Genomic DNA, 12,164 nt, shown 5'->3' on the forward strand with positions numbered 1-12,164 from the left:
GCACTAGTTGTTGGCAGGCTCCAACTCTTGTCCCCTGGAACTTTGCCATGGGCCAAAGAGAATCACCTCCTCAGACCCTCATTATAACAATAGCCTGGAGTTCAACTGAGGGGCTTGGGATTAGAGTGGCTAAGTTAGAGGCAGCATCATGGAGATTTAAGAACTGGCACCATTCTGCACTGATGACAGAATGGTGGGCTCAGCCTCATCTTGTGTAGGTCTCAGAGAGGCAGGTGGACTCCTGCTGAACCTACTGACTTGGGAAGAATCACTTCATACAAGAAAATCCCACTGAAAACAGACCATCCTTCCAGGAATTACATCCCCGTATCGAGGGAGCTGCAGCTACTCAGGGCGGAACACAGGGATCATATTGACACTAACTCCCACAGAATCAGTGGAGTCTTAGAAATGCTGTGCCCCTTTGATGTAAGGGCCACCAGACAGTGGCAGCCATGTTGGAAAGTCTGTTAACACCCAGGCCATGTCAGGATGTGCATGATGTCAAGGAACCAGGGACTGCCAGGTGTGTAGTGGGCAGAAGGTAGCTCCCCCAAAGGCAGGTCTCTGTGCTATCTCCTGCATCCATGGATGTGACCTTATTTGGAAAAAGAGTCTTGCAAGTGTAACGGTGGGAAGAGGCTTGAGGTGAGGTCATCCTGCACTTTATGAACAACTCTAAATCTAACCACAAGTGTCCTTATGCGGGGCAGGAGATGTGGGAGAGATGATGGCAAAGGCGCAGAAGCCATGTGAAGGGAGAGAGGCAGAGACTAGACTGAGATGACCGTAAGTCATGGATGCCTACAGGCCCCAGAGTTATAACAGGCAGGAAGAAGCAGCCTCAGGACCCACAGCCAGCCCAACTTGACCTCAGACTTCTGTTGTCCTGAATTGGGAAAGTAAATTTAAGACAACCAGATTTTAATCTGGAAAGTAGGCTCAAGACAGGAATATAAGTTGTGAATACCACCCAGCTCATTTTTGATGAAGGGGGCTAATCCCCCCCCCACTGCTACAGTTGAGCAGGGGTCTTCAAGAGCTGGCCAGTGTCAGGCCACAGGGTTGGGGAAGGACTAGAGGAGTAGAAGTACCCTGCTTAGAGTCCTCTTTCCTGCATATGTAGCCCATTGGAAAACAAGGTAGCTTGAAAGAGATGGTCTTTGGGCTATGGGGGTTCAGAGCTCAACCAGCACTGGCCTGACTGAGATTCCTGACTGGGTATTTCTAACAAGGAGGCCATCTCAGAAATAAAGAAGTATTGCTGTTTGGATGGATGCTCAGCTCTTAGTTACAGGGTGTGGAGGGTTCTGGTAAATCCTCGAGACGAAGGGGGTGGAAATAGGGGTCAGAGCTCACATTCTGGTTCATTTACTGATAACTAATCTGCCAATAGATTAGGGGAGAATGCCTGCAATGACCCCCTGGGGTGGCATCCTGGGAGAGGACCTGTGGGCAGCTGCCTGGGGGTGCCATGGGAACCCAGGACTGGATTCTAGCCAGTCTACAGGGAAGGGTCCTTGGCCAGAGCAGGAGGAGGTAGAGCTGCCCGGCTCTAGGGTGGACACACAGGGATGAGAGCATGAGGGTTTTGGGGGCAGGGCTTTCCCTGCTCAGCTATCTGGGAAAGATAAGAGTGATCCGTAAGCCAGTGAAGGGTGTTCGTGACCCACTCGTGTTTTTTTTTTTTTTTTTACAGATGAGCAGTGTTAAGTCCTTCAAGCCACATACAGCCAGACTGGGCAGAAGCACTGAGCCAAGCCCCCACGTATCTGGCTCCCATAGGCCTCATCAGACCTTGTGGAACTTGTCTGAAAGTGAGACAAGGTTCCCTGCCTTGTGAGGGTAGATACAGACGCCATCAGTCACAGGGTGGTTGCTGTTACAGAAGTTCTGCCAGGCAGGACCTACAGCTTGCCAGCATGATGGGGTGACCCGGCTGATCCTCCAGGGACCAGCTGTCAGTGTGACACTCCCCAGATGGAATGTGTCCCCACATGATGGGTGTGCTGTGCTAGGACATCCATAAGCTGGAGTTCAGGCAGCCTTAGGGTAGGGCAGGCTCCCCTGCTTTTTATCCCCAGCTCTTCTTGTTATTCCAAGAGGCTGGGTAAGTTTCTTCCAAAACCTGTGTGTTCTTGGGGAAGTGTGGACATCATCCCTGAGCAGGATGCAGGCAGCTGGTTAGTTTGATAAATACAGCAGCCTCCTTTCCTAGGGTGCAGTCCCTGGGTCTTTCATCATGTAAACTCTGCTCCATCCTTCACTGTAAGGCCTGTCCACGCGTATTTGTGTTTGTCTTCCTGGAACTGTCAGGCTCTGTACCTGAGGATTTAGCGCTCTTTGCACAGGGTTCACTCAGCTCAGGGGGCCAGTTCACTGTGAAGACGCCCTAACACCTAGAACCCCACCGAGGTCAACTTTCTGAGCCCTTGAGCACAGCTTTATTGGAGGGAGAAGCGTGCTGGTAGACAGTCCTGAGCTCCGCATTGCTTCAAGGGGTCGAGCGTGCGACCCTTGCCTCGCCTGCTCCGCCCCAGCTGGGCTCCCACGCCCTCTGGGACCGCCCGGCGCCCCCACCTGACCACGCCTCTTCGGTTCCCCCGCCCCCTGGCCGCCGGGGAAGGGGCGTGTTCGGGGCGTGGCGGGAGCAGCTTCTCCCCCCCCCCCCCCCCCCCGCCACCCGGCTGCTGCGCGCGGGGCAGCCCCAGTTCAGTGCACTGTGGCAGCGGGGGTGGCGGGAGCAGCTGGCGCCGTGCGGTCCGCTCCGGCGGGGTACTCAGTGGTGGGCGGCCGGCCACTGGGACAGAGGAGACCCTGGAAGAGCGGGAGCGGCGCGTGGTGAGCTGGGCTCTAGCGGCCGCCAGGTTAGTGTGAAGGACTCGGCTGGCACTCGGAGGGGCCGGGCGGGCTCAGAAGCAACTCAGGGGGTGCGATGTGCTGGAAGTGGAGCGATTCATAAGTGCGGCGAGGCCGGGGCAAGGCGCGGGCTTCCCGCTCTGGAAAGTTTGCGGCTACTGCCTCCGTCCTGGGAGGGCTCTGCGGCATCCAGGGAGGGAAGGAGGAGGGAGGGACCGCGGCTGGGAGGAGGCGGCCGGCGCCAGGCAGCCCGGGAGAGCTAGGAGTCGGCGGGCGGGGCGGCCGGGGGGGTCTGGGTTCAGGAGCGAGGCCGCGCTTCCCCGCTGCCCTCCGGAGTAACTCAGTGCTCTCCTCCTGTAGTCTCCGCAGAGGCGTTCTCCCACCGGCGCCGGAGCCGGGCGTGGGGGGTTGCAGCATGCCCGCGCGCGCTGCCTGAGGACGCCGCGGCCCCCGCTCTGGAGCCATGGTAGTCCCGGCCTGCGTGCTAGTGTTCTGCGTGGCGGTCGTGGCTGGAGCTACTTCCAAGCCTCCTGGTCCAGAGCAGCGAGTTGTGCGGAGAGCCGCAGGTAAGGACTGACCCAAGGTGGTGTTCTGGGGGCCGGATCTGAACCACAGGGGCTTTGGCAACAGCGAACAGCCCTTGGGTGAGGAAGGGGCGTCGGGTTGAGTAGCACCACAGGGGCTAGTGCGCCGGGGTTTGTCCCCTGCCCCGTAGATCGCTGTCAGCTCGGACGCGGCAGTTTATGGGGGTGTCTGCAGGCTGGGAGCCACCACCCAAGTGCGAGGCGTCACGGGGGACCGGTGCGCCTGTGACGGTGGTCCCAGGTAGAGGGGCGTTGGGGTGGCGCGCGAGCTGACTTTCCACGATTCCTATTGTTGCTTCTCGAATTTGAGAGGAGGAAAAATGCCTGTTATTGATTCAGCCGTTCTCCCGGAACAGTTCTTGCTCTGCTTCAGCTAAAGGAAGGCTGGGTGTTGCGGGGTGGATAGTAGTATCCCAGCCAGAGCTCAGCTCTCAGGGTTTCGCATGACAAGGTGACAGCTTCAGTGCGGCCGCTGCTCCCTCCCCTTTTATCCTGTAGGCAGCCTGAGGGGTCGGTTGGGAGATGAGGGGCGGTTGTCCCAGGATCTTGGCGCCGCCTCGGTAGTCCCGCTGGCCACTAAAGTCCGATGGGACACCGAGTGCCCTCAAATGGGGCTGGAGGCCAAGGATGCAAAAGGGAGCCACGGTCCGCTCTGCGTCCCTCGGTCGCCCTGGAGGTGCGACGCGCGCGGCCCCCCGGCTGTGTCCGGTGGCAGCGTGGCAAAGCAGAGCAGCGGTCTGGCGGGAGGCCGCGCGAAGGGAGGCTTTCGCTCGGTACGCTGTCGCCCCACCCGAACTGAGGCCCGAACAGCCGCTCCTTTGTACCTCAGCGGCCACAGACCGCGTATTGATGGCGGCGCGGCCTCTCGGGGAGGTGCGAGTGCGGCGGGCGCAGCGGGAGGAGGCAGATGGCGGTGTGCCCCTCCCGGCGCCCCCGCGCCCCTCTCTCCAGCGGCTGCAGCCTCCTGGAACAATGTCATTTTCTTTCTTTCTTTTTTCTTTTTCTTTTTTTTTTTTTTTATGAATGAAAGTGGGCCGGGAGCTTGAATGTGCGTGTCTTTCAGCGGCGTGACAGAGGCGGTCGGGAGGTCAGCGCGCGCTTTTAGCGCCTGCTAGGACTGCCTGGCTTCCCGGGCACCGAATGGCCGGCGAGGAGAGCACATTAGCATGTGTATTCAGATGAAGATATTACTTCTTGCGTCGGGTGTCAGTGAGCTCGGGGAGGGGCGGCTGGGCGGAGCGCACACCCTCTCCGTGCTTCGGTCAGTGACGGTGGCCTCCTGGCACGACCCTACTGCGGGAACCGAAGCTGAGCCAGGCCGCCGGGGTTCGGTGGGATGTGCGCCCGCCCCTCACTTCTGCGTTTGAGCTTGTGAGACAGGTAGGGAATTGATAGGCCAATAAACTTAATCCGGTTCCTTAACGAGATGGGCCGGGCTGTAAAAATACAAAGACCTGGTGAAGTTTACAGAGGTCCGGGCTGGCGCTTTCCCTACGAACATAAATTACCAAGCAGGAGCTGGCTGGGGTCAAGGGCTGTGGGGTGGGGCTGGGTCCCAGCCTAACCTGGCCACCCTTGGTGAGGCAAGCCCTGCTCTTGTGCTTAGCGTGGGAGACAGTAACCCGTAGGGGATCCAGAAGTTGACCCCAGGCCGGCTTGCAGAAGCAGGGCCTTCCACCTCCCTTGTCTCTATCCCCCCCCCCCCCCCCGCAAGGCTGGACTTTGAGCCCTGCTGGCCCTCCCGGTGGTTCATTAACCTGGGCTGATCTTAGACCCTGAAGCTTTGGGCTCTTCGCTGAGCCTAGAATCCCCTTGTCCTCCAGGTCTCAGGTTTTACTTGGGACCTGGCACTCTTCCCCCCACCACGCCCCCTTTTGTAGTTGTGCCTAGAAGGAAAACTAGTTACCCAGGGTGTGTTAGGGGGTAGATGATGTTTTGGGTAGAGGTGGCCTGCCTGGTTGAGAAATTACTGAGCTGTGAACAAAGCCACTGGGCTTGGGGCCTGCCTCCGATTGGGTCCTCTCCTAGAACCTAAGTCTCCTCACCTGTCCTGCTGGTAATGGCAGGGTCGTTGGGGGGATTAAACCAGATAATCCCCGGTAAGCCCTCATTAGCCCGCCCAGCCTCTGGAGTTTTCTTTTATTCTTCCTTTCTTGACTTTTATAATAAAGTGTGGAAACTGGAATGTCTCAAGGTGGGAAGGTGGGGGATGGGGAGGAGGAAGGCAGGCGAGAGACCCTTGGCTTCAAGGCCCCTTGGGGCAGGCACCCTCCTTTCTCTTGGGTTATTTTCCTCATACACTTGGCCATACCTCCCACACCAGCTGTGTTCACTATCAAGGCAGGTGTCACTCGGATCTGTGTCCTGGTTTTGCTCCAAAGTCCAAGTCCCTGGAGTTCTTTAGGGTGACCAGCCCCAGACCAATGCTGGATTTGATGCTGGTTTTGTAGCGCTCACGTATGTAAATCTCCACAACAGAACCCGGGCTGTCAGGTTCTCCAGGCAGGGGATGCAGCCCTCCCTCCAGCTGGTCAGCTGTGGTCTCACTCCATTGCTTGATTCAGGGGGCTTCTGCATAGGCACCCCTCATTCCCACACCCCTTTTACAGACTTTAGACACTTAACCAGGGCTTTCTGGACCTTAGGTCTGCAAGTTGGGCTTTGCACTTTGTGCTGCAGTGGATGAAACCGAGGCAATCTAGGAGGCTCTATGCCCAGCACAACTTGATTGGGATACAGTGTCCCTTAGTTTGCAACAGTGAGCCTATGGTACCCAGGTCCATGTTAATACCATATAGCAATGGGGATAGGTGCTCTGGGATCCATGTGGTAGGGACATTATCCCCTTAAAGGGCACAACAGAAGTACCAGTGCTTGCCTGCTGCACTTGGCTCCTTTGTGGATGGAGCCTAGGGAGTTACTGGTCACACCTGGAGGCTGACGGTGTGGGAGTTCCTCTGACCAGGGCACTGCTTCTACTGCCTCAGGATGCGGTCTACATACTCGGCATTGTCTCGAGCACTGTCCTATACTGTCCTTCCCTTGTCACTACCTGACTCAGGTCATAAGTTCCTCTAAGCCCTGTGACCCTAGGATGGTGGTTGTTGGTAGATGTTGTTGCCCAAGGCCCCCAAAGTCCAGATGTCTGGTTTCGCCTAGCTCCTAGTGGACAAGATTGGGTGGATCAAAGGTTAGCTCTTTGAGCTGACTGAACCATTTCCCCTCCAGCCATCTGCTGCTCCAAGGGTCTGGCTTGGGTGCTGCCATGTTCTTTTCCAGTCCTTCTTTGGATTAGGTTAAAGCAAATACTTGTGTGCATGGCTTGAGCGGTTGTCTTGCCCAGACCAAATTGGAACCAACTGGCTGTTGCCTTTGGGCCAAGGCCTGGACTGAGGCTCTTGACGAGCCTGTCCTTGCCCTTCTGCAGAGGGAGAACTCAAGTGGCTTCCAGCACTGGGTGGTCCCTATAGGACATGGTAGCAGGATTGGAGAACTGGAAGTCAAGAATTAGGCCCCTGGCTATGGGACCTCTGTAGGCCAACTTAATGCTGTGGGGCTCTGAAGGACATGAGTTTCATGGATATTTTGGGGAATATTCCCTGTCTGTCAGAATCCTGGTGGACTTTGAGCCTGTGGGCTGTCTCTGGGATGGACAGAATTGGGCCTAAGGACTGGTGTGGCCAGAGTGGACAGCTGGGCCTTGAATCTAGGCCATGCGTCGGCGGAATGACAAGTGACATTATAGCCAGTCCAGCTGGATCTGAGGAAGGAGGTCTGCTTAGCAGGACCACCCACTCCTGTCCTGGGCCCCAAGCCCAGCTGCTCTGTGATGGGCATTGTCAGGTTCTGGCAGGGAGGCCCGGAGGAGATAGCCCAGCTGGTGGTACGTCCCTGAGGGTGAAGTCTTTGAGCCACAGCATGAGCTGGGCAGCACCTGGGCAAGGCAGAGGTGTATTACCTGTGTCTGCCTAGTAACTAGGCAGGAGGAGCTATGCTGCTTCAGTTCCTTAGCCCTCAGGGTGGGTGGCTGGCTCTACTTGGCTCACATGCCCACTCGGACAGCCCCCCCCCCCAGTCCTCATTTGTGAAATGGGGGTCCCATGTCCTCAGCCAACCTGCGAACTCATAGGAGTCTCTTAGCCCACTGACTAGAGAGACCTAAGACACCAGAATGGTGTCCATGTTTTCCTAGCTGGCTATTCTGTGAGATGGGTGTGTACGTTGCAAGGCGTGGATCGTCCAAGCAGCTGGTATACTTTGGTCTCTGGAGGTGCACAGCTCCTATGAATAGCAGCCCTAGTGGTATATGCCAGCAAGGGCTGCTCACCCATGTTCTTGTATGACCTCATGTTGTCTTCTCTCTTCCCATTTATTTTGATTTTTTTTAAAGATTTATTTATTTATTACATGTAAGTACACTGTAGCTGTCTTCAGACACTCCAGAAGAGGGCATCAGATCTTGTTATGGATGGTTGTGAGCCACCATGTGGTTGCTGGGATTTGAACTCTGGACCTTCAGAAGAGCAGTCGGGTGCTCTTACCCACTGAGCCATCTCACCAGCCCTTGATTTTGTTTTTAAGACAGTAGCCAGGCTGGCCTTGAACTGTAGCAATCCCCCTGCTTCAGACTTCTGAGTGCATGAGCCACCATACCTAGCTTTCTCTTCCTGTTTAAAGTATGTTCTGTTCCCTGGCTCTCTATCCAAACTGGTTTAGAAGCCAAGATGAGGGTTGGGTGCAAAGAGGGTTCTGAAAGGGCTCCCTATTCTTTCTCTGAGCTTTGAGCCAAAGTCCAGGGAAGGACAGCCTGTCTCCAACCTGCTTTTATGCCTCCCTGTGAGCTTAGGACTGGTTTTACATTTCCAAATGGTGGAAGGATCAGAGGAAGGAGAATTGGTGAGGAAGGAGAATTGGTGACTTGTTCGTGGTGTGGGGCTGAGCTCAGGGCTTCAGGCATTCTGTGCTGTAGCACAGAGTTGTCCAAAACCCTTCTTGGCACTTTAAAGATGATTCAGGTATCAGGAGGGCTGTGCCTCTTCCAGATCATCTTGGGAAGACAGCTTCCTCCTGTAGGGCAGAGCCAAAAGCCTTAGCCCTCGATTGACAGAGCTGGTGCCCACCGGCTCTTACTAAAACAGTCTTCCACCCCTGGTTTGAACATTGTCTGGCAGGTCCCCAGGCTCCAGGAGCACATCTCTCCCCTGCCTACACACAGCCCTTGCCAGTGTGTTTGCAAAGCGAAGGGCTGGGTCTCCAGCATGCTTCTCTGGAGAACCTGTTTCATAGCGTCCCGTTTACTCCACAGAGGTTCCAGGGCCTGAACCTAGCCAGCAGGAGCAAGTGGCCTTCGGCAGTGGGGACACCGTGGAGCTGAGCTGCCATCCGCCTGGTGGTGCCCCCACAGGGCCCACGATCTGGGCTAAGGATGGTACAGGGCTGGTAGCCTCCCACCGAATCCTGGTGGGGCCTCAGAGGCTGCAAGTGCTAAATGCATCCCACGAGGATGCAGGGGTCTACAGCTGCCAGCACCGGCTCACTCGGCGTGTGCTGTGCCACTTCAGTGTGCGTGTGACAGGTAAGTGCTTGGTATGTGGGGCTGCAAAGTGTGTTGAACAGCTGTATAGCCAGGGAGATCAGGACACTCCTGGGCTGGGTGGCTGCAGCATCCCTGGCCTAAGAGTATTGTTGGCTGTTGATAGAGAGGAAGGGGTACCCCTAAGTAGATGCCATCTGAATGAATGGCCTTGTGAAGGCAGGACCCCAAAGGTAGGGAGCAGTGAACCTCAGATATGGGAAGCAGCAGGTCTTTGGATATAGGGGTATCACAGAACCCCCACTTGTAACTTGCAGATGCTCCATCCTCAGGAGATGACGAAGATGGGGAGGATGTGGCCGAAGACGCAGGTGAGATTAGAGCCTATGCCCAATGAGCTGGTCAGGGTCGGGATGCCCCTCTGGTGGTTAGAGGGGAACACTGCTACAGGTGGGTAGACCAGGGGACAGTGCTCCAGGAGCAGGGAGGAGGCAGGGCTGGCCTGCAGGGATGTTGGTGTTGGCTCTGGTGGGACGGGGCACCATGGGGTGAGGATAACCCTGGATGCAGTTCAGACTGTTGCTGAGGAACAATAGATCCAGGGATGAAGGGCACTAGTGGTTGTTGGTTCAGGCCTGCAGGAGGGGACAGTGACTGTGCCATGCTGAGGTATACATTGTGAAGAGGGCATCACAGAGGAAGTGTGTGTGTGTGTGTGTGTGTGTGTGTGTGTCTATAACTTGGAGACTAGGCTATGCAGACTGAGTACTTGGGCCATTTGGAGACTTCTGGGGAAGAGTGGACAAGGTGTCGAGCGGAATCAAACAAAATTGATGGGAAAACAGGACTGAGTCTCTGGTGTGTGGGGGCAAGGAGAGTGGGTACAGGGCCTTGTGTGAGATTTTCGAGTGGAATCGAGACAGGAATCTAGCACTGACGCCAGCAGAGGCTACTGTCCTGGGGAGTCGTTTGACTTCTCATTTCCCTTTCCCCTCTGGCTACCAGGTTGTTCAGAGCAAAATTTCTAAGTCAGTTTCCCCCTCTCCTGGCTCCTGCACCAGCCATGTTACCAGTGGCCTTGCCCTGAGACTGTGTCCACTCTGCCTTCCTGGCTTTCCCAGGCTGTATCTAGTGCTTACACCCCACGTGGGCTTAGGCTCTGAGGTGACTAAAGGGTCATCTTCTGGACCTTGCCTGGTCGTGGGAAGCATTGGCTCACTGCAGTCGCTGACTGTTCCAAGCCTACTGGCTGCCCTGGGAGCCTGGGAGGGCAGCTCAGCATGGACAGTGCCCTCACCAGCATATGCAGACGGGTTCCTCCCCCTGTGCTCTGGCTCCTCCACCCACAGATGCACATGGTCCTATGGTAGAATGAGGTCACGGCAGACGGGGCCTGCCTCCCTATTCTGTCCTGGATCCTTGCTTTGTCCCTCAGCTGCTTCAGGAGTCCCAGTAGGGTGGCTTCCTCCACCCAGCCCAGAGGAACCAGAGTGCTCAGTGTGTGTGTGGGGGGGAGCGTGACCTGAAGGGAGCGGGTCAGGTCCTGGGCACTGCAGAGGCTGGCTTGGGGTTTGCAGACTGGTGGAGTGACCTGGCCTAGCTGCCTTCTAGGATCTGCATCCTACTGGGATCTGGGGACCTCCACCTGTGGGCCTGCACCAAAGGACGAGGAGGAGATAAATGCAGATCTGAGAGTAGGGCAACTGGTAATGCAGTGTCCAGGCTCAGGGAGCCCGTTCAGGCAAAGCAAAGGACTCTGAATACAGAAGGGAAATGGGCTAGAGGCAGGCAGGGGAGGTTCTGGAAGCCGCTGATTATAGCTGTTATGGGTACTTCTGCCATCAGGGGCTCCTTATTGGACCCGCCCGGAGCGAATGGATAAGAAACTGCTGGCTGTGCCAGCCGCAAACACTGTCCGCTTCCGCTGCCCGGCTGCTGGCAACCCTACCCCCTCCATCTCCTGGCTGAAGAATGGCAAAGAATTCCGAGGGGAGCATCGCATTGGGGGCATCAAGGTAGGTCTGGGAAAGAAAGGGACCAGGGGGCAGGGGCTGGAGACAAGGGATAGCCTGCATCTACTCACGGACTAATTACCCGCAGCTCCGGCACCAGCAGTGGAGCTTGGTCATGGAAAGCGTGGTGCCCTCTGATCGCGGCAACTATACCTGCGTGGTTGAGAACAAGTTTGGCAGCATCCGGCAGACGTACACCCTGGATGTGCTGGGTGAGGGCCAGGCCGGGTGGCTAAGGCAAGGGGCATCGCTGGGTCCCTTGGCCCTGCTGGCCCTGACCTGACTGCCTCTTGCAGAGCGCTCCCCACACCGGCCCATCCTGCAGGCTGGGCTGCCGGCCAACCAGACAGCCATTCTGGGCAGTGACGTGGAGTTCCACTGCAAGGTGTACAGTGATGCCCAGCCACACATCCAGTGGCTGAAGCACGTGGAAGTGAACGGCAGCAAGGTGGGCCCTGATGGCACGCCCTACGTCACTGTACTCAAGGTAGGCTTTGCCACCGGCTGGTGGCTGGTAGGGTGGGTGGATCAGCTGGGGCAGCCCTGGACTTGGCCCATACGTCCCTCTTGGCTGAGGGATATGTTGGGATTTACAGAGGTATTGGAGCTTCTGAGAAGGGGCAGCTAAATTCCAGTGCACGTCACCTGCTCTGAGCTCTAAGCAGGCTCTGTGTTACTTGTGCCCGCTATGGGACAGGGCTGAGCCTGCAGAAGTCTTCTCTTGGGTGACAGTTACGGTGGCTCAGGGCAGGAGAATGACTGCTGAGTTAGTACCCTCTGGACCCCAGGGGACTGGCTAGACACTCTCCAGCTGGCCTGAATTGGCTGGTGTCATCTGCTTGCATTTAGCACTGGCTGTGTCCTGCCCCTCCCTCTGCCTGTAGCAAGTTCCATACCCAAGTTCAGGACTTTGCCACACTGGAAGCCCATAGAAAACAGCTGTTGGGAGACAAGGAGGCTGGGAGAGGACTAGGGATCGTTGGGAACAGGAATCTGGGCTGTTGAGACAGAGGCCACTGGGGTTCCTGTCTGATGCGCCCGCCTCACACGGTGGGCATGGATGTACATGAGAATAAGCTAGTTGCCCTAAAATGACCCCTTGGGTGAGGGTTTAGAGGCTGTGGGTTACAGGTTCGTTCTCTCTCTCTCTCTCTCTCTCTCCCCCCCCTCTCCCCC

The 12,164-nt window shown here is 56.6% G+C and overlaps 1 protein-coding gene across 9 annotated transcripts in view; it reads left to right on the plus strand.

The window, feature by feature from the left end:
* Nucleotides 1-2,634: 2,634 nt before the first annotated feature.
* Fgfr3 (fibroblast growth factor receptor 3) overlaps nt 2,635-12,164 on the plus strand; it is a 15,589-nt gene continuing 6,059 nt past the window's right edge. For 4 of the 9 annotated variants that reach the window (XM_029545096.1, XM_029545097.1, XM_021211101.2 and 1 more), the window contains exons 1-7: nt 2,776-2,867; nt 3,220-3,425; nt 8,749-9,018; nt 9,294-9,347; nt 10,822-10,991; nt 11,077-11,200; nt 11,285-11,475. In XM_029545096.1, the coding sequence (XP_029400956.1) occupies nt 3,323-3,425; nt 8,749-9,018; nt 9,294-9,347; nt 10,822-10,991; nt 11,077-11,200; nt 11,285-11,475 (912 nt within the window). In that variant the 5' untranslated portion in view covers nt 2,776-2,867; nt 3,220-3,322. Of the gene's footprint in view, nt 2,868-3,219; nt 3,426-4,616; nt 4,824-8,748; nt 9,019-9,293; nt 9,348-10,821; nt 10,992-11,076; nt 11,201-11,284; nt 11,476-12,164 lie in introns of those variants that run through there. The other 5 variants (XM_029545099.1, XM_021211103.2, XM_029545100.1 and 2 more) reach the window with 3 other exon arrangements.

Source organism: Mus pahari, chromosome 13 (assembly GCF_900095145.1).
Source record: "Mus pahari chromosome 13, PAHARI_EIJ_v1.1, whole genome shotgun sequence".
In the NCBI taxonomy this organism is placed as follows: Eukaryota; Metazoa; Chordata; class Mammalia; order Rodentia; family Muridae; genus Mus; species Mus pahari.